The sequence below is a fragment of the Hibiscus syriacus genome, unplaced genomic scaffold, assembly GCF_006381635.1.
Source record: "Hibiscus syriacus cultivar Baekdansim isolate YM2019G1 unplaced genomic scaffold, ASM638163v2 tig00112236_pilon, whole genome shotgun sequence".
NCBI lineage: Eukaryota > Viridiplantae > Streptophyta > Magnoliopsida > Malvales > Malvaceae > Hibiscus > Hibiscus syriacus.
This window is the reverse complement of record NW_024063279.1, coordinates 327,980-347,907: the sequence shown is the minus strand read 5'-3', so window position 1 is coordinate 347,907 and position 19,928 is coordinate 327,980. Positions and strand designations below refer to the sequence as shown.

Genomic DNA, 19,928 nt, shown 5'->3' with positions numbered 1-19,928 from the left:
CTTTCCGTGATCGATTCAACTATAATTTAAAATTCCGATAGATATTTGTAGTGAAAATAAGCCGCGGTTTATCACTATGATCATTTCAATGTAAGCCGGTCAAAAAGTACATATTTTTTTTTGTTTTTCAGTTTCAATACAAGAAGCTTCAACTCTGGTCATAAAACCCACTATGTAATATTTTTATGAAACTTGGAAAGATTTAAAAATATATTAATGGTAGTCAAAAATTTGAATTTCAATATCTGGTCTCAGTTTTCTATTTTTGAATAATTTTGTTTTTCCCTTTGAAATGAATTAAAATAAGATAGTTTAATTTGAAATAAAAATAATTAATGTTGGATAACATAAAAATATATTCACATCAGTTGTAACTATTTAAAACTGAAATAAAATAAATTCAAATTATGAGATAATGTAGAAAATTAAATTATATTAAAATAGCGAAATTATTAATACTAGATGACAATGTATTTTTGTCAGAGCATAACTTTAAATTTATTATAATAATTTTAAAAATTATCTGAATATAATTAGTGCTCAAATTAATTTAACTTAATAAATTTAAAATTATTACTGATAATTTTGAATTGAATAATTAGAGAATAAGAATTATATGTAGGAGTAATATTATAGTTAATAATATGGAAAAATAATTTAAAATAATATATTATTTTAATAGAACAAGAAAAGAAACACACAGCGGGAAATTTGCGCCACCGTCTTGAAACAAACTAAAGAAAAAAAAAACCCTAATTTATTTTGTGGGATTCCAAAAAAGAAAAAAAAAGGCAATTTTTTACTTTTCTGCTTCACTTTCACTCCCACTGGAACTCTCTCTCGTTTTCTTTGTCATTTTTTCCCGGAAAATTAAACGCGTTATTTGGATTGGGATGACTGTTATTTGAAAAACGGTTACGTTAATTAGACAATTGCCAAAATCGTAGCGGAGGCTAGGGTTAGGACTTTCCCGTTTCTTTCATCTACCCTCGTCATTTTGTCTAGAAAAGTTTCTTCTTTACCCCATTCGGTTCAAACTCTGGCGTTTGGGAACTTATTTTTGAAATTTTAATCCAGGGTTCTCAATCTTAGTCCAAATTTATTGTTATTTTAGAATTATTTTCCTATTTGTACTGCTTTATGAGAATGTGCTGTTATCTTGGTTTTTTTTAATTTATTGGAAATTATGAGGGTTATTTGAGTCCAGAAAATCAGCAATATGAGAGTCGATGGTGATAAAGGGAGAGAGTTAACTAAAATATAAGCTCTTTATTTTAGTGGTTTTACATTTGTGTTAAAATTCTGCTCCTTTTAATCAAACAATTCTTCTTTCCATTTGTTGAACAACGTATTAAATCCTGAGTTGAATGACAAGCGACTGGGTTAAGAGTTTGTGACTTGTCTACGAATTAAAAATAATTTGGTGGGTTAGGGTTTTACGAAGGTGGAAGAAGGTTTTCCCCTCTGATTATCATGTTCAGTTTCCATTATGGAAAGAAGTGAACCAGAATTAGTTCCAGAATGGTTGAGAAATACGGGCACTATTAGCGGGAGTGGCAATGCAGCCCACCAATCTGATTCCTCCTCTTCTCTCTCAGGTACGCTTGTAAATACCAATTACGTTTCTTCTTATATTTGTACTTGATTACAATGTTACTGTTGAACCTGTATCTCCTATTATGCACTTTCTTTCCATTTTTATGGCATGTCTTTTTTATTGCATTAATACCGAGTAGTTGTCATAGTAGGAACTTCTGTAATATTTTATGGGAATATATAATGACTCCATTCTTGTTGTTATATTAGATGTTTCTTCATCGCCACATCATAGGAGAAGTAGAAGCTCTGGGAATATTGGTGATTTTGATTCCCTTAGTTTTGCATTTTTGAATCGGGCATCTTCCTTGAATTTATGGAGGAGTTCTAGTAATGGTTCTTCAAGGCATGCTTATAGTAGTATTAGTAGGAGTCATCGTGATAAGGATTGAGAATGGCATAAGGAGAGGTTAAATTTTGGTGTTCGTTGGGACCGTGATTCTTCTGACCCTTTAGAAAGTAGTTTAGCGAGTAGTGTTGAGAAATTAGGAGGTATACCCACCTCTAGGGTGGAGATTGATACATTTCGGCAGTCTCGTTCTATGGTCTCTAGGAAACAGGCTGACCCTTTGCCTCAAAGGACTGCAGTGGACTCAAGAGACAGCAGTATTAGTAACAATGACAATGACAAAGGTCTGGTTTCTGGGGGTTCTATTGGGAGTAGCATCCAGAAGGATGCATTTCGGAAAGATTTTCCCTCTCTTGGAATAGAAGAGAGGCAATCAGTGCCTGAGATTTCTAGAGTTACATCTCCTGGTTTGAGCTCAGTTTCTAAGTGTTTATCTGTTGGCAATTCAGCTTTGATTGATGGGGAAGGATGGACCTCAGCTCTGGCAGAATCACCTACTGTGGTTGGAAGTAGTAGCACATGTTCCTTTCCTGCCCCCCTAACTGTTTCCACCCCAGTTTCTGGGATTCCAAGTGCCACATCTGCTCTTAATATGGCAGTAGCATTAGCTAAAGCTCCTTCACGAGTACATACTGCTTCCCAGGTAACAGGCTCATACAGTTCTTATTGCATGTATAAATTATAACCTATATATGTTATTAACTAGACAATTGAATCCGATACAGTTATCTGTCAATACTCAAAGGTGTGAGGAGCTGGCCATTAAGCAATCAAGGCAACTAATACCAGTGACACCTTCAATGCCTAAGGGTTCGGTAAGCTATTTGCCTTCGCTTTCAGAAAAATATAGTTCGCTAGTGCTGTTTAATTTGTAGTTTTACTCGTATTAGACAATTTTGGTTCTCGTCCCTCTTGCTTCTGCCTTCCTGTACATTATTTATATTGATCAGACATTGTATACTTAATATTTCTTTATATCTATTTCCTGCTATCTGCATTTAGGATTTCTATGTTATACAAAAACTTTATTTTGGTACTTATGTGCTGGATTATATCCTTCTTTGAACAAGTTGTCTATATGGCAATATTACCAAAATTTTGATAAAAAAGATGCATGTTCTTTTTGTTGGTCATACTAATTCACATTGACAATGGCTTGATGAAAACAATTACTGTTTTAGGTTTGTGACCATTTTTGTATTTTCTGACTTGCAATCACTTATGTCTTGTTTCTTTATGCTTTTCATCCTCTCAATATAAGATTTTGCTCTTGCTTACTAGTTTTTATTTCTCTTTGAGATCCAATGCTAGTCTTTGTCTTTCGGTTAGGTGCACCAATAGAAAGATTAAGTTGTATCAAAACCTGAATTTGTGTTCTTCATTTTATGTCATTCCTTAGCCATAGAAGATCTGAAGGTGATGTAGTTTAAGGGGGGGGGGGGAAACAGCAACAACTAAAATAAATAAGACTGAACAGATGATTAAGAAAGAGGCTGGAACGTTATGAAACTTAGGGCTGTTAAACCTCTATTTCTCTATTAATTCAAAGAAAAATATAATAATAATTATCTTGGCTGTAAAGCCTAAAACTTGTTTATATAGGCTTCCTTTCTTGCAAGCAAAGTTATAATCTAACCCTAGATTTTAACCCTAAAAGTACATAACATCCCTAGCCATGTGTCACATGTTTAATAATTAATATATATATTATAAAATGAAACTGAAATAGTAAATATTGTAAAATGGATAAAGCGCCTACATCAGAATGCCAAGCTAGATCTTTTGTTTTGCTCTTTGGATAAGGCTCCAATGCAATTTGTTTAATGGATACTATCAATTAAATACAGTCAATTGATGAACAATATAACTTTTCAAGGTGCCTATCACTATCTTCTTGACGGATTAGAATTTAAATAGAATAAAGGTTATTCTAGACCTATTCATCCATCACCTAAGCAACTCTTGTCTTTTCCAACGCTGGTTTTGTTTACGCTGGATGGTTTGAAGTCCATGAGGACTTCTGTTTATCATCTGACTATTCTGGTACAGAGTTGTGCTGCTTTTGTACATTTTCACTGAAATTTAAATGCTAAGATTAACAATAGTTAGCTAATAAGCTGTCTGCTCATGAAGTGGCCCTAAAGTGCTTCCTTGCATTACCCATCTACTGCATGTATAAAAGAACCACTCATTAATAGTTAATTATATATTCCAGGTAATAGATATTCAAAAGTATCAGGTAATAATTACCTAATTTCTGACCAGGTTCTCTATTCAGTGGATAAATCAAAAGCCAAACTAGCATCAAGAACAAGTGATGTGAATATGGCTGTGAAGAGTGGGCAGCAGCAGCCTTCTTTTATTCATAATGGTAATCAATCTCCTCATAGTATACATTTCAAGTCTGATATGCAGAAGACATCTGGTAAGCTTTTGGTTCTCAAACCAGGATGGGAGAATGGGGGCTCATCACCTACTAAAAAAGACACTGCCATTCCTACAACAATTGCAAACTGCAGAGTTATTACTAGCCAATGTGCCATTGCTCCTGTTCCATCGGCTGCCGCAATAAACTCAAATAACTCGAAGCTTTCTGTTGGGGAGCCCAAGGTAGGTCCCTTGGATCCAATAGCTGGGTTCAATGCGGAAAAAAGGCCTTCTTTGGCTCAAACGCAGAGCCGAAATGATTTTTTTTAATCTCCTGAAGAAGAAGACCCCATCTAACTCTTCTGCTGGTCTCTCAGATTCAGACCCTCATATTTCATGTTCTACCACAGAAAAATCCGAAGTTACAAAGGAAATAGTTGGTGCGTCTGTTACAGCTCATGCTAATAGGAAAGGTACTGCATCAACTAGCAATGGTGATGTCTGTCAACAGCCTCAAAGATTTTCTAATGATAACGAAAAGGATTTTAACTCCACTGCTATGGTTCATTCAGAGGAAGAAGAGATTGCATTCCTTCAGTCTCTTGGCTGGGAAGAAAACTCCACTGAGGATGAAGGCCTTACAGAGGAGGAGATCAATTATTTTTACCAGGAGGTAAGATGCATCTTCTATTTTGCTGTTCCTTAACTTATATAACAGATTTTTTTCAATGATTTTTTCATGGAAGTTACTTTGATTTGTTCCCTAGTATTATTGTTCCTAATGAACCATGAAGCATATATACCAAAAATTATATAAAGCTGGTCATGATCTGTCTATTGGATGGTCAGACATAACGGAATATGTTTTTTCTTTATGGCCATTGGATGGATTATGTGGAGCTGGTCATGATTTATCTATTGGATGGTAAACATAATGGAATATGTTCTATTTTTTCCTTATATCAATTGGATGGTTTATATGGAGCTACTTGTTAGCCTTTTCATTGTTTAAAAGCAGGGAATGGTACACAATATATAAAATAAGTAGTTAAGAAATAATTCTTAAGTCATTTGCTTATCGTGGTTATTAATTTAGTTTTTGCAGTATATGAAACTGAGGCCGTCAATGGAACTCTGCAATGGCATTCTGTCAAAGCTGGCTGAATCTTTTGCGACCAAGTTGAATGGAGCTTCTTCTGAATCAATCCCACTCGACTCCAAATCTGAAGCTTGATTTTGTTTTATGTCATTGCACAGTAAATCCAAAGACGTTCCAATTTTTTAATTGCAGATGATTAGCCTCCCCCCTCCTTTTTTCCCCCCTCACGTTCTCTCTCTTTTTATGCCTTCTGTTGGAAAGAAACTTGACAAGTTTGACAGGAAAAGGGTATAGTTTTGTTTATTCTTTCTAAGGTTTGCTGGGAAAAGGGGCGTTTTCGTTCTTTCCTTTCAAGAGGGTTCAATTTTGCTCTATTTTTCATTAAGGAAAAACAATCAAATCAAAGGTTCCATTTTTAGTTCGGTTCATCTTACATATTCATTTTTCATGTTAGCTTTTTCGTTTTCATTTAGCCGATGTTTTAGTGTATTTTACTGAATGGTTCCTAGTATGTGGCCAGTGAAACATTGGTTTCATTGATCTTTCCCAACAAGGCACATAATAGGCATCAGGCAGACTTATGGTACTTTAGTTTTTAGTTCAAGACAGATTTGTTTAGACCCAGACGAGCCCGTACAAATGTTCATAACATTATGCATAATTAGTGTTTCTCAGGCTGCCCAACAGAAATGCGGCGATATCATACATGGATTTTTTATTTAGTTTTGAAAACTATGATTTTGAAATTAAATATAAATAATCAAGTTTGAAGTTGAGTATAAGAATTACAATAATTTTCTATTACTTAATATTAAAAAAAGTGTTCAAATTATATCGCTTTTTTAGAGTAGCATCTATTTTCTTTTTTCAATCAATTTAGGTGTCTAACGTTATGAACTTATCACTTTAGGTTTAATTGTAATGGTTGTTAAAACATTCAAGTGATAGCGTTACAATTATATAATTTTAAAAAGTTTATTTAAAATAAAAATAAAAGGGTTAACTACACAATTGATCACTTATCTTTGGGTTTCGTCCACTTTTGGTCATTGATTTTAAAATACATAAGATATGGTCACTTATGTTTTTATTTAAACAAGATTTGGTCACCCGAGCTAGTTGAGGTTAACAACAATTAAATATTTTAATATATTCACACATTTGGTCCCTATTAGTTTCATATTCTCTCAATTTAGTCACACTTTTAATAAATTAAAATAAATTATAAATAAAATATTTTTAAATTAAGTTAATAGTAAAATATATTTAATAAGTTAATATAAAAATATTTTAAGTTAATATATATAAAATTATATTATATATAATTCGGGTCACGGATATCCGGTTCATATTTTTTTAATTTTTATTTAAATTATATTATTTTTAAAAAAATTATATAAAAAATTCTAAAATTTAAAAGTCTATAATATATATAATCCACACATAAAGTTTAAAAATATAAATTACATAATTGAAATAAAATTTATTAAAATTTAGAAAAAAATAAATATAATTAAATTTCAAATGTTTTGAAGTTAAAATAAATATTTTAAAAATAATATATAATGTTAATATGAAATAATTTAATAAATTAAGAATTTAGAGCATTATGGTGTTAAAATTTAAGAAATTAAGATTTTAGAATGTTAGAGTGAAATAATATGAGGATTATGAATAAAAATTTAATATAAAATAAAAATAAAAATAAAAAATATATAATAAATTGGGTACCGGGTCGGACGGTACTCGGTTAACCAATATTTTGTAACCCATGCTCGACCTAGAAACCTGGTAGGGTACCCGACTTGGGAAAATCGAGTATTTTTATTATAAATACATGATATTTTTTAACAGGGTCAGTGGGTCGACGGGTCAGCTCAATCGGGTCTGATATTTTTGAACAACCTTACTGGCATGACATGTGGCATCGTTCGATTGGATGATTAAATTTATTTTAATTTATTAAAAGTATGACTAAATTAAGAGAATATGTAATAACATGGACCAAATGTATGATTATATTAAAAAATATTTAACTGCTATTAATGTCAGTTAACTCGAGAGTGACCACATCTTAATTAAATAAAAATGAAAGTGGTCATATCTTAATTAAGTAAAAACAAAAGTGATTATATCTTATGTTTTTTGAAATCAGTGACCAAAAGTGGACAAAACACAAAGATAAGTTATCATCCATGTAGTTAACCCAAAATAAAATTATATTTTAAAAATATTTTTTAAAATTAAAAATCTTTGAAAACCCTATTTTCAACTCCTAAATTCACATAGACTGTTTCACTTTATTACCGTCGAACCTCCACCTGATCACTCCTCCACTAAACAACTAATAACTCAACGAAAAATCACTAGAAATCGAGACGACGAACCATGTGAATCCAACACTGCAAATCGTAACACCATGCGATCTCAACAATCAATTGACTTTAAGGATGGTGACGTTTGACTATGGAGATGGTAAGGACGATGTTGGCGGCAGTGACGTGACCGAAAAAGGAGGTAATGTTAGGATTAAGGTTAAGAATTTAGGATTGGTGGAGTTTTTTTGGTAATTTAAGAGAAATTATGGTTTTTTTTTATAAATATAATAATATTTTTAAATTTCTTTTTAAAATAAAAATTTCAAAATTACCTAAATGCGACATGTGTCACTTAACGAATTTTTTTAATGATCGTTACAGTAGAGACACCAAAAGTGGGAAGTAGTAAACTTTATAACGTTAAACATCTGAATTGACCGAAAAAATTTAAACACTACTTTGAAATACGATATAATTTAAACATTCATTTTCATAGTAAACAATTTTCTATTAATAAATTTGTACAGTATTTCAAAGGAGAGAATATTTGTTCGAATCATAAAAATAATCATAAATTTTGAAGATGAATTTAAAATAAATATAGTTAAATAAAAATAACTCAAGCTTGCTCGGTTTAATATTTGCTTGAATTAAATAAATTATAAAATTGAAATTTTGAATCTAGATGAAATTGAAACTCAAACTCTATTTCAACTCTGAACTAGATTTGAATTGATTTAACTATCAGAGTTATAATAATCCTATTCTACAAATAGTGTTTGGTGTTCATTATGGGCTTTTAAAAACTTGGTAAAATACATAATTTCTCACTGAACTTTACGCTTTCTTATGTTACTCATTACACTTTTAATTTTTTTAGTTTATTCACTAAATTTTTGAATTGCTCCTATTTTGACCACTCTAAATTATTTTATTATTATTTTGGTATGATGTGATACTTTTATTATTATTTAATATAAAAATAATTTAAAATATAAAATAAAAACATAAAATGGTCTTTCGTTGTTCGTCGATGTTGGATGTCATCGTCAATGGTTGTAGATGGTGCCCGTTCGATCCCAGATTTCATTGGCCACTTCGTCTTGACTCCTTTGTGTCTGAATCCAACATCCATTTTATTTGAACATGCTTCGAATATGATCAAAGGTAAGAAAACTAAAATGTCTACCACTGTCAACCGTCGTCGATGGTGGTCATTCAGTCTCATATTTCATGAGTTGCTTTGCCTCAACCCCTAAGCTCAAATCTGACCTCCATTATGTCGAAATATGCTCCAAAGTCCTCGAATCTGAGATCAAAAGTGAGGAAACAAAAATGTTTCCATCGAGATTCATGGGTTTTTGGACATTTTCTAGCGAAACAACCACTAGATTCAAACTCAAGTTCAACGTGTCAAAACAAGCCTCTCGATACAATTTGGTATCAAACGGTTGTTAGTTTCAAAGGTTGACGGTAATCGACGATGATGAGAAGGGACTACAGTCGTCAGTGGGGTTTGAGATGAAGAAGATAAAGGGTTAATGTTAAAGATATTATTTTATTATTTATTTTAAATTATTTTTATATTAAATAATAATAAAATACCATGTCATAGAATAATAATTAAATAATTTAGAATGATCAAAACACGAGTAATTCAAAAGTTTGGTGAGTAATTAAAAAATTAAAAGTATAATGAGTGAAATAAGAGAAAATAAATTTCAGTAATAAATATAGTGTAGTTTATCTTAAAACTTTGTGGTGTCTTCCCATGAGCGCACAAGTAATTTTGCAGCCCTACTCGCAAAAACCAATAACAAATAAAATTAATAATTTGATATCTATGAATTAATTGCATAAAATCCTGTTAAGACAAATTTTAATATATCATTTAAGACACCACGTTCCATGAATGGTGTATTTAATAAAACTTCATAATTTGTCAGTTTTCTGTTAAACTTTTACTTTAATGCATATTCACGCCGAATAAAATACTAAATATTTTTACACATAAGAAAACAAAATAAGGCAATTTCGGCCATCCGGTTTCAGGTTTCAGCTATGGCCATACTTACACCGCCAAAGTTGATCTTCTCAAGGGCAGAATTGTGAGCATCGACCATGGCGTCGAAGAGGTTGTAGTAGTCTAAGCCTTGATCGATCACCACCGGTGAGGTTGACTCGAACAAGGCAAATTCGGCTGAAACATGAGCGTAGGCGAAGTAAGGGTACACATTGGCCATGAGAGGTGCGTTAAGTTGAGACAGAATGGTCGCCACACCGGTCATAATCGGCACCGAATCGTCTGTATAAGCGCCTGATGAAGGGGGATACGAGGCACCTAACGCACTCCCCGATATCACAGTTGTGACAGTAATTTGTAGCCCGACCGAGGCAATAGCATTTATGATGTTGTTCATGGCACCAGGAACAGAAGCGCCCAGTTGTCCCGGGATGACTTCATTGCCGATGATGATCCATTTGAAATCAACATCGTCCTTGTAAGGGACAATGTTGGTGTTAACCCAGTCATTGGCTGCACTTTGATCGGCAGCGAAGTTCGGTATGTCCTCATTTCTCGATCCCATCGCGACGAATATCCCCGATCCCTGTAATGCTTCGAGCACTTCAGGGTAAGGCTGATACAACCTGACGTTCAGTACTTTAGATGATTTGTAAAGATTAATTACATCCGCCGGAGATGGAAGATTGTCGCCGTTCAAACCATAGCAAATGCCAATATCGCTGCCCTCTGCAACATACATAGTAGCTCAGTCATTAACATTAAAGACAAAGTTGAGACAAAATGGATTGAAGATTGTTGAATAAAACTTTTCTTTTACCTGTTACACAAAGGAATAAACCTAAAAACACCATTGTTGGGAACAGTAACCCATAAAATCTTGGACTCGTTTTCACCATTTCTCTTGCTTTACAAATTCAAGGCTTTGAATAAAATTTCTAGACTTTTTTCCTCCTCCTGAAACGTCAATTACTGGTGCACATTTCTTGTTCACACTGCCGGCTTTATATAGTGCATATTACACACTAAATGTGGACCCTTATGTTAAAAAAATAAATAATTAAAAATTATTATGTGTAATTAAACTCATAACTATATTTAAAAAAAATGAATACAACCTAATAATATTATACTTGAAAATGAGCTTAAATATATTTTAATATATGTGATAGTTTTAATTCCTGTGGCAATTTATTTCATAAATGGTTACAAATCTACAAATGAATTGGCCTGCCAACCTCCTCCTCCTCCTCCTCCTCCTCCTCCTCCTCCTCCTCCTCCTCCTCCTCCTCCTCCTCCTCCTCCTCCTCCTCCTCCTCCTCCTCCTCCTCATTGGTAAAAGCCAACCTTATTATTTAATTGCATTATTGAACTTACCAATTTTACAATAATTTATGAGTAGTTATATATATGTTAAATTCATATGCTAATTTCAATGGATTACCATTTCTTTCTTTAGTTGCTTGTGATTTTGACCCTATCCTATTAGATTAATCCAAATTCAAGTAGGTAATTTTTTAATTCAATTTATTTTATTTATGGTAATTAATTAAATTTTAATATTTTAAACCTATTTAAAAATATTATTTAAATAAGCAAGCACATTTAAATAGTTGGTTAAGCTGTTCATTTTTATTCCCTCATATTTTCTTATGTCAAAGAGTTCTATACTATTGGGAGCTCTTCCCTTTTTTCTACTAGAGTTTTCTTTTTCTCTCCTCTAAATAAGATTAAAATTAAAGGAAAATTCTATAATGCTCGACGAGTACTGATGAGTACCACTAACGATGAACATCATTAATTTAATTTATAAAAATTTAAAATTCTAAAGGGCTCAACGTATAGTTAAAAATTAGTTAAAAATTTAAAGGTAAATTATTTAAAATAAAAGGTAAACGATACCAATGACTACCTAACTATTGTCCCTTTTTATTTTGACCACCATTTTTGAAATTTTATCAATCATGTCACTCAACTATTTAAATGCATTCAATTAATCCACTTGTTGTTAATATTTAGCGAAAAAGTTGATGTCGCAATTAAAATATTTGATATCATTACACATTTGGTTCATGTTACTTATATATTCTATCAATTTGGTCCTAATTTTAGTAAATTAAAATAACTTAACCCCTTAAATCAAATGGTGCCAAAGTAGTAGTTATTCATCTTATTCTTTCAATTTGTAGGAAAACAAACAAGAAAGAAAAGAAAAGAAAACTTAAAAAACTTGATTTCATTTTTGAGAAAAAAAAAAGATTAAATATCAAACGCTTTGATTTCAAAAATACATCTATGTTAAATAAAATCAAAATTTAAACTCTTAAAAATTAGTTCAAAACAATTAGATTTTACTTATAATGCGATGAATTAGGTAAAAGTAAATTATAATTCTTGGATAGCTGAGTAATAAAAAAATATTTTTAAACAAGCAGTCTAAAAGTAATTACAAAATAAAATAAAATAAAAATCTAATTTAAACTCCTAAAATCATTGAAAGATATAATTTAAACACATGAATTTATCACAATAATTGTTTTACGTGTATCAATATAAAATATAGTATTTTAATCTAAAGAAACGAAGAACATAGGAAAAATGTTGGCACGTCTCATCACAAAACATTGGCATGTTTATTTTACTTTATTATTAGAAATAATAAAAGCTAATAAAGAAAGAAAAATTGTACTGGCTGACATTAAATTGTATTCCTCTCCAATTAACTACTTTGGCATATTCGAGGGTTAAATTTATTTTAATTTATTAAAATTAGGATCAAATTGATAGAGTATATAAGTAACAATAATAAAATGTGTAGTTATACTAAATATTTTAACTGTCGCATCAACTTTTCCGTTAAATATTAACAACAAGTGGTTTTATTAAATGCATTTAAATAGTACTTGAGTGACCTGATTGACAAAATTTTAAAAATGATGGTCAAAATAAAAAGGGGTAATAGTTAGGTGGTCACTGATGTAATTTATCTTTTATTTTAAATAATTTACCTTTAAAATTTTAACTAATTTATAATTATACGTTGAGTCATTTAGAATTTTAACATTTTATAAATTAATTTATCGTTACTCATCATTAATAGTGCTTATCACCACTAGCGAGCGTAAAAAAATCATCCAAAATTAAACTTTGTCAAAAATTATTTATTTAATAAAAAATAATACTAAACAATAACATTTGCCTTCCCTAACTCAAATAATGCTAAACTACATTAGAAGTTTGGGCCACTTAAGAGGTGCAAAAATTTGCGGGACCTAAACATGTACTTTTAAAATTACAAATTTGATAACTAAACTTTCATATGATTCCTATTTTACTAATCATACTTTTAAAATTTTTAATTTGCTCACTCAACTTTATAGATTGAATTTTTTGTCACTCGATTTTTAATACCATGAGAGTGTTATGATGTGGCATATTTTAATATTTAATAGGAAAAATACTGTAAAATTAAAAATCCAAATGCGACCCAATCTCACTTCAAAAACACCCCCTCTATATTTCTCTCATTGTTCATCTTTCTTAATAAAAAAAACTGTTCATCTTTCCCTGTTTTTTTATCTGAATCTCTCTCTCACGCATTGCCCCCACTTTTGTTTCATTTTTTATACTAAAAAACGTAAGCTACATTGGGCTGCACATGTTGTATAAGATATTAAGAGGGGAACATTGACAAATTTGAATTTTATTATTAATCATTTTTTCTTTACAAAATCAAAGGTTTCTTCCATGTTTTAAATAAAAATGCCATTTTGACCATATTTTATTTAAGGGGAAACTCAATTTTACAGGGATGGCTTAAATTTCACCAAAGTTGCTGATTCCAGAGTGTTTCAAGTTTCACTTGATGATATCAAGGTTGTATAGTCAGGTTGTGAGGACTTCTCCCTTCATAATCAGATTTGATATAAGTTTAGTTGTTTCAAGGTTCTAAGCGTTGACCCAAGGATATGTTGTTTGCATTTAGTAAATTTTAAGGACAACATTTCTTTTAAGGAGATGAGAGTTGTAACACTCCAAATTGCGGGCTAATAGTTTCGGGTTTACCTGAGAGGTAAGTGGACCTCGTGAAATTCATAAGTAAAGTTGTTGGGCTTAATTGGTTTTGGATTTGGGTCCAATTAGCCATAAAAAGGGGATTTTAAATTATAGAAAAATAAGGAAGGACTAATTGTGCAATTTCCCTATTTTAAAAAGATGAGATTTTATATCTCATCCTATCTATCTCCTCTTCATTTTTTCTTCTTTCATCTTCTCTAAGTAGCCATAGCTCCAAGGTAAGGTCTTGAACCTTTTTCTTGTTTCATTTTTGTTCTTAATCCCCTTTGCAACATAGTTTTAAAAAATCAAAGTCTTGGTTTAATCCCAGCTAAAGAAAAGTGAGGGTTTTCATCAAAATCAACAAGGAAATGAGTGTGGCTAAGCAAGGAGCTCAATTTCGGGATTCAAACATCAAGGTAGTGTATTTTTAATCCTTTGTTATGTTATGATTTTCATAAACCATAATGCTTGTTGAAGATTTGAGTAATTGTGTGTATTAGGGTTTATCTTTGATTCTTGTTATGGATGATGTTCTTGTCATAAATAACTTCTATAAGTTTTATTAAACATTTGGGGACGTTGGGAAGGTTTTGAGAGTGATTTGGAGAGTTTTCTCGTAAGAAACATGGCAATCTCCAACAAAGGTTTCGAAACCCCTCGAGCTGGTTTCGAAACCCCTTGTCCAAAATGCAGAAATTATATTATGGTTTCGAAACCCCCTACCCAAAATGTCTAAAAAGATCTAAAATGTTGCCCCGAAAGTCCCTATACCCATAATATGACCATAAATGGGATTAAATATGTGTAAAACACTAGAATAAGTGCTAAAGAAGGTGTTTCAAGGTGGGTTAGAATGGATGTAACCATATTAAGCGTTACTACGCCTAGTTATCTTCAATCATTAATGCATATGGATAGTTGAAGACGAGGATCGTTGTAGAGGATATAACAAAAAGTGGTACAAGGAATAAGTCTAAATTAGTAATAGCGAAAGGCATGGACTTGTAGAACGTCAGTAAACCCAGAAAGTGTAAGTCATCCCTTTCAGTTCAAGATATATTGAAGAGAAGTACGATAAGAGTAACTAGAATGTCACTACTCAAAGTTGAACCTGAGTCAAGTATCAAGCTAACAAATAATATAGTCAGTGATAAGAAAACTCAGTGATCATTGTTGAATTAGGAACATGTAGAGACTTCTTTTGAGTCAAAGTGAGTAAAGCGTCTTAAGTAAAGAATGAGAGGGATAACTGCTAGTGAGAGGATAACCTCACTTTAGCGAGTCTAGCTATGCCAGGGTAAAGCCAGGCTACCTTAGTTGCCCTAATGGGGCATTGCCAGTGTGTGAGGCACTTCAGGAGCTAACTAAGGTGCAAGGCCCGAACACTCGCGAGGAGTGGGTTAGCGGTGTCAATATTGTGTGGCCTTTAGGCTTTATGTGTGCATGAGTAGTAATGATTATGAATTGCCTTAAAGTCATAAGTTACTAAAATACTGTTAAACTTTTACATAAAGTTCTAGGAGAGAGAAAGGTCAAAATACTAGTAAGTGAAGGAATGTTTTCACTTACTTATGTTGTAAATAATAATAATGACAAGATAACCATAAGAACCTTATGAGTTAAGATTCCATAAGACTTATGCCTATGTTTACTACTCAGGAAACGATAAAGACACCAGAGCTACTTGTACCCATGACGATCGTCTAAAATATATATATGTGAAATATTCGAATATATGACAGCAGTGCTAAGATACTTTAGTATCAGTGCAAATACACTTTCGTATCAGTGTTAAGTCACTTTAGTACCAGTGCTAATGCACTTTCGTGTATTGATTGCAATGGCAATAAATTTATGTATGATGCTTATTGCATTATGTCATTTCGATATTATGGTTAGAGATGCAATAATTGTATACTCATGGTGAGGCTCTTAGTAGAAGACTAAGGGAAGCATCATACTCAAACTATAGCGATAGAATTATCAAACCCAAAGTAGGTAACGATTGATTCAGGTTATACATGTCCCTACTACTTAGTACCTTGTCTTTTAACATGCTTATGTTTATGAAATTCTTATGCTGCTTTAGATTAGCAATTATATTGCTAGGTTTTGTAAACTCATCTTTCAGATGTTTTCCGTTGGCAGGTCAGTAGCTTGTGTAGTTCGTGGAGCACCGTCACAACAGAGCTTACAACATCTCTAACAGAGTATTTTTACTGTAGCTTTAGTGGGAATGTGTATTCATAGAACCTTACATAAGTATTAGAGTTGTAAACTTCAAGATGTATTATTTTGTTTTAAAGTATGTGTTACAGAGCTCTAGTTTTGTAAAATATTTTATATCAATTAATTTTGTTTTAATTATGATACCATTCATTAAGTTTAAAAGGAAAATGAACAAGTTTTAAAAATCAGAGGTTGCCTCGGTAGCCCAGTGTAACAATTTAGGCCCAATTAGGTTTAGGGTGTTACGCAAAGAGTTTGAGGCAAGTGAAAGAATAGAAAGTTCGAGAATAAACGAATAGTGGTTGTAGCATAGTTAATTACGATCTCATGTTCAGTATGATTATAGTAATGCACTGACACGATAGGAAGTGCCAGTGTAAGACTAAAGAAAGGAACATTCTGATAGAATTGATCCTAAGTGATATATGTGAAATTAACCCTTTAGATCAAAGTGCGAGAATGAATCGTATTTGTAGACAGTAACTGTCTGTTAAGGATTCAAAGTGTTGAATTTTATTGGACTTGATAGAAGTACCTTTCGAAGGTAACTTTTTGTATGGATTTTTTGCTTCCTACTATGCCATAAGGAATTATATCGTAAAGTGATTAATTTAAAGAACTCGAAGGTTTTGACGTGATTTTCGCAGTAATTGCCAAAAAGTTATTGCTACAAGGTTATTAAGTCTTTTTAATCAATATGAAGGACATGCAAATTTTTAAAATTAGATTAGAAGATATCCCAATTGTTCGAGAGTATCCAATATGTTTGAGTTACCTGGGTGTAGAATATAAAATAGAGATATTACCAGGTACTGCATTTTTTATAACCTCATATTAAATGGCTACGAACAAGCCCAAAAAATTAAAGGTGTAGTTATTAGAATTGTGAAAATTAGATATTTACAAAGCGTGTCATCTCAGACATATCAGTGTTAATTGTGAAAAAGAAAGACGAGTCTGTGGAATTACACATGGATTATCGTCGGTCAAAATAAAATAACAGTGAATAATAAGTATCATTTTCTGAGGATTGATGATCTTTTGATTAGATAAAAGGTGTATTGATATTTTCCAAGATTGATATCTGATGTGGATATTGTCAAGTAAAGATTAAGAAAGAAGATATTCTTAAGACAATTTTCAGATTTAGTATGGATATTATGAGTCTGTGTAATACCATTTGGTTTAACGAATGCTCCTGTGACATATATGGATTTGATAAACTGAGTATTTTAGTTATACTTAGATTAATTAGTGGTATTGTTTATTGATGACAATTTGATTGATATTAAGACTAAGGAAGAACATGATGCATAACTTTGCATAATTCTCCTAACTCTTTGAGAGAAAAATTGTATGTTAAGTTGACAAAGTGTGAATTATAGTTATTTAAAAATGTATTTTTTGGCCATGTGGTCTTAGCAGAGATAATAGGAATAAACCTCAAGAAAGTACAAGCCATAGTCGAATGGTAACTTCCAAAGAATGTTTTCGATATTCAACGTCTCTTGGGACTTATTGGTTACTATCAAAAGTTTGTAAATAACTTTTCGATGATTGAATCCCTTTTTGACCAAGTTATTAAAAAATGTGTTATTCTTTTGGACTGATAAATGACAAGAAAATTTTGAGATAATAAAAAGAATACTGACAGAAGCACAGTGTTAGTGTAATCCAATCTGGAAAAGATTGTGTGATTTATAATGATGAGTTTCATAATGGTTTGGGATGCGTGCTCATACAAGAGGGAAAAATTATGGTTTATGCTTTAAAGAAACTAAATAATCATGAAAGAAATTATCTGACTCATTATCTCGCTTTGGCAACAGTTGTGTTTACTTCATTGATACAATGCCACTATTTATATAATGAGCGACGTTATATCTATGAGGATCTCAAAAGTTAAAGGTATGTGTTAACTCGAAGGAGTGAAATTAAAGGGAATAGATTGAATTCCTTAAACAATGATGATGTGCTTATCGACTACCACCAGGAAAGGCTAATGTAGTGACTAATACGATAAAGTCTAAAGATATTATGTTCTGAGAGTTTTGAATACGTGATTGTCTTTAAAGAAAGAAGGTGCTCTCATTGTATAATTAAAGCTATAGTCTATGTTGCTAGATCAAGTAAAGGATCTTCAAAGAAAATATGAAAATTATTGTGCTAAGTTTGATGGATGCTTGTATTATAGAGGAAATAGTCGATATTAGAAGCATATATGAAAGTAGCTATCACCGAGTTTATTTCTAAATGCATGACATGTCAACAAGTTAAGGTAGAGCATCAAGTGTATTTTGGATTGTTGTAATTGATTTCCATTCGTTAGTGTGAACAGGAACAAATTACAATGAACTTTGTAATATGTAAAGATGATTTAAGATAATTTCAAAATAGTTGTCGATCGACAGAAGTCTTATTCAGACTTGAAAAAAAAGATCTTTTAGCAAGTTGATGCTAAATGTTTCTTAATGCATCGATTAAATCCTTCTCATGTTATCACACTGAAGGATATTAAGATTCATTCAGAATTTGACTTATGAAAAAGGACAACACTTATTAAAGTCAATTAGAGAAATCAAATGTTGAGGAAGCTAATTGAAAATAGTATAAGGCATGAAGAAAGCAATGTTCTCATTTATTTACATTCAGTACGTATTGAAAATTTGAGGGTGAATTTTTCTTAAAGGGAAAAATTGTAATATCCCAAATTTTGGGTAGTGACCAAAATATAAGTTTTGAAAGTTTAATTGCCAAAGTATAAATTTTAAAAAGTTAGGGACCAAAAGTATAATTTTAAAAGTTATATATTTTTGCCCGTAAATAAATAGTTAGTTCAAAAATTAAGGTTTTCGTGAGAATCATAATTTTGGTTCAGAATTTGTATTAAAAGCTATAAAGTAGTAAAGTCTGATAGGAAATCAGATAATTTGATCGAACCGAAATTTCACAAAAAATTTGAAGGATGATAGATAAAGGCTGAAAATATTATTTCCAAATTTTTGAATAGTGAAATTTAATGCGGATCAGTGAAACTGAAGTCGATTTTCCATATTTAGTCGAAATTGGAAAATTTAGTGACTAAATTGTAGTTTTCAAAAATTTGCAAGGGAAAAGGTGGAAAATGAATTTTTATTTGTTAATCTTTGACTTTGGAATATTAAAATGGAAGATATTCCAATGGCAATTTGAAATTTTCATATTTCATTAAGAGTAAAATGATAATTTCACATTAATTGAATTTTAAATTCAATTATATTAAGTTAAGACAAGTGTATTAAACTATAATTAAAGGAAAAATCAAGAAATTTTCAGCATCTTCATATTCTCAAAATGTAAACCACAATAGTTAGGTAAGGATTTTTTTTATTTCATTTAAGCTTATTCGATTGATTTTGGGATTAGCTATTAGATAGAGAATTAATCATCTTGAAATTCTTTATCATTTGGTATAATTGGTTCATAGAAATCATGCTTGGATGATGATATTGGTGATTAGGGTTTATGAAGAACATGTTTGATTTTGATGCTTCAAGGCTTGATTTTTATGTTATTGATGTTGTAGATTAATTCTAAAGCATGAGTGATAATTAAAATCAAGTGTAGAGACATATGTGAAATTTGACCATGACCTAGGATTTTGGGAAGTTTTTGATTTGATTAAATTATATTAGGGGTTCAATTGTAAAAGCTTTGAAATGTTGTTTAGATGTTGATTTCATGCTTGAATCAAGTTGAAAATCAATTAATTCTAAATCTAATCATTCGACCTTGAGGAAATAATTGGGGGGGAAATTATGAAAATTTTCCCTAAGCTTTGAAATGATGCTTGGAAGATTCTACAAGATTTAGAAAGCTATATAGACCAATTTGTAATTTTTTGAAAGT

At 31.3% G+C, this 19,928-nt stretch overlaps 1 protein-coding gene and 1 pseudogene across 4 annotated transcripts; one reads left to right on the top strand and one right to left on the bottom strand.

Moving 5' to 3' along the window:
• Positions 1-780: 780 nt before the first annotated feature.
• Positions 781-5,791, top strand: LOC120176341. Of its 4 annotated transcripts, none has more exons than XM_039182784.1 (6): positions 781-2,588; positions 2,671-2,760; positions 4,211-4,316; positions 4,395-4,555; positions 4,690-4,985; positions 5,409-5,790. In XM_039182784.1, exons 1-5 carry the CDS (start codon positions 2,139-2,141, stop codon positions 4,747-4,749), a joined length of 867 nt encoding a protein of 288 aa, XP_039038715.1. In that variant the 5' UTR covers positions 781-2,138; the 3' UTR covers positions 4,750-4,985; positions 5,409-5,790. The 4 variants fall into 4 exon arrangements, with proteins under 4 accessions (XP_039038715.1, XP_039038713.1, XP_039038714.1 ...); XM_039182782.1 differs by having other exon boundaries at positions 781-1,598; positions 1,807-2,588; positions 4,211-4,555; positions 5,409-5,787; XM_039182783.1 differs by having other exon boundaries at positions 781-2,570; positions 4,211-4,555; positions 5,409-5,791.
• Positions 5,792-9,695: 3,904 nt separating this feature from the next.
• LOC120176364 lies at positions 9,696-10,731 on the bottom strand (annotated as a pseudogene).
• Positions 10,732-19,928: the final 9,197 nt, after the last annotated feature.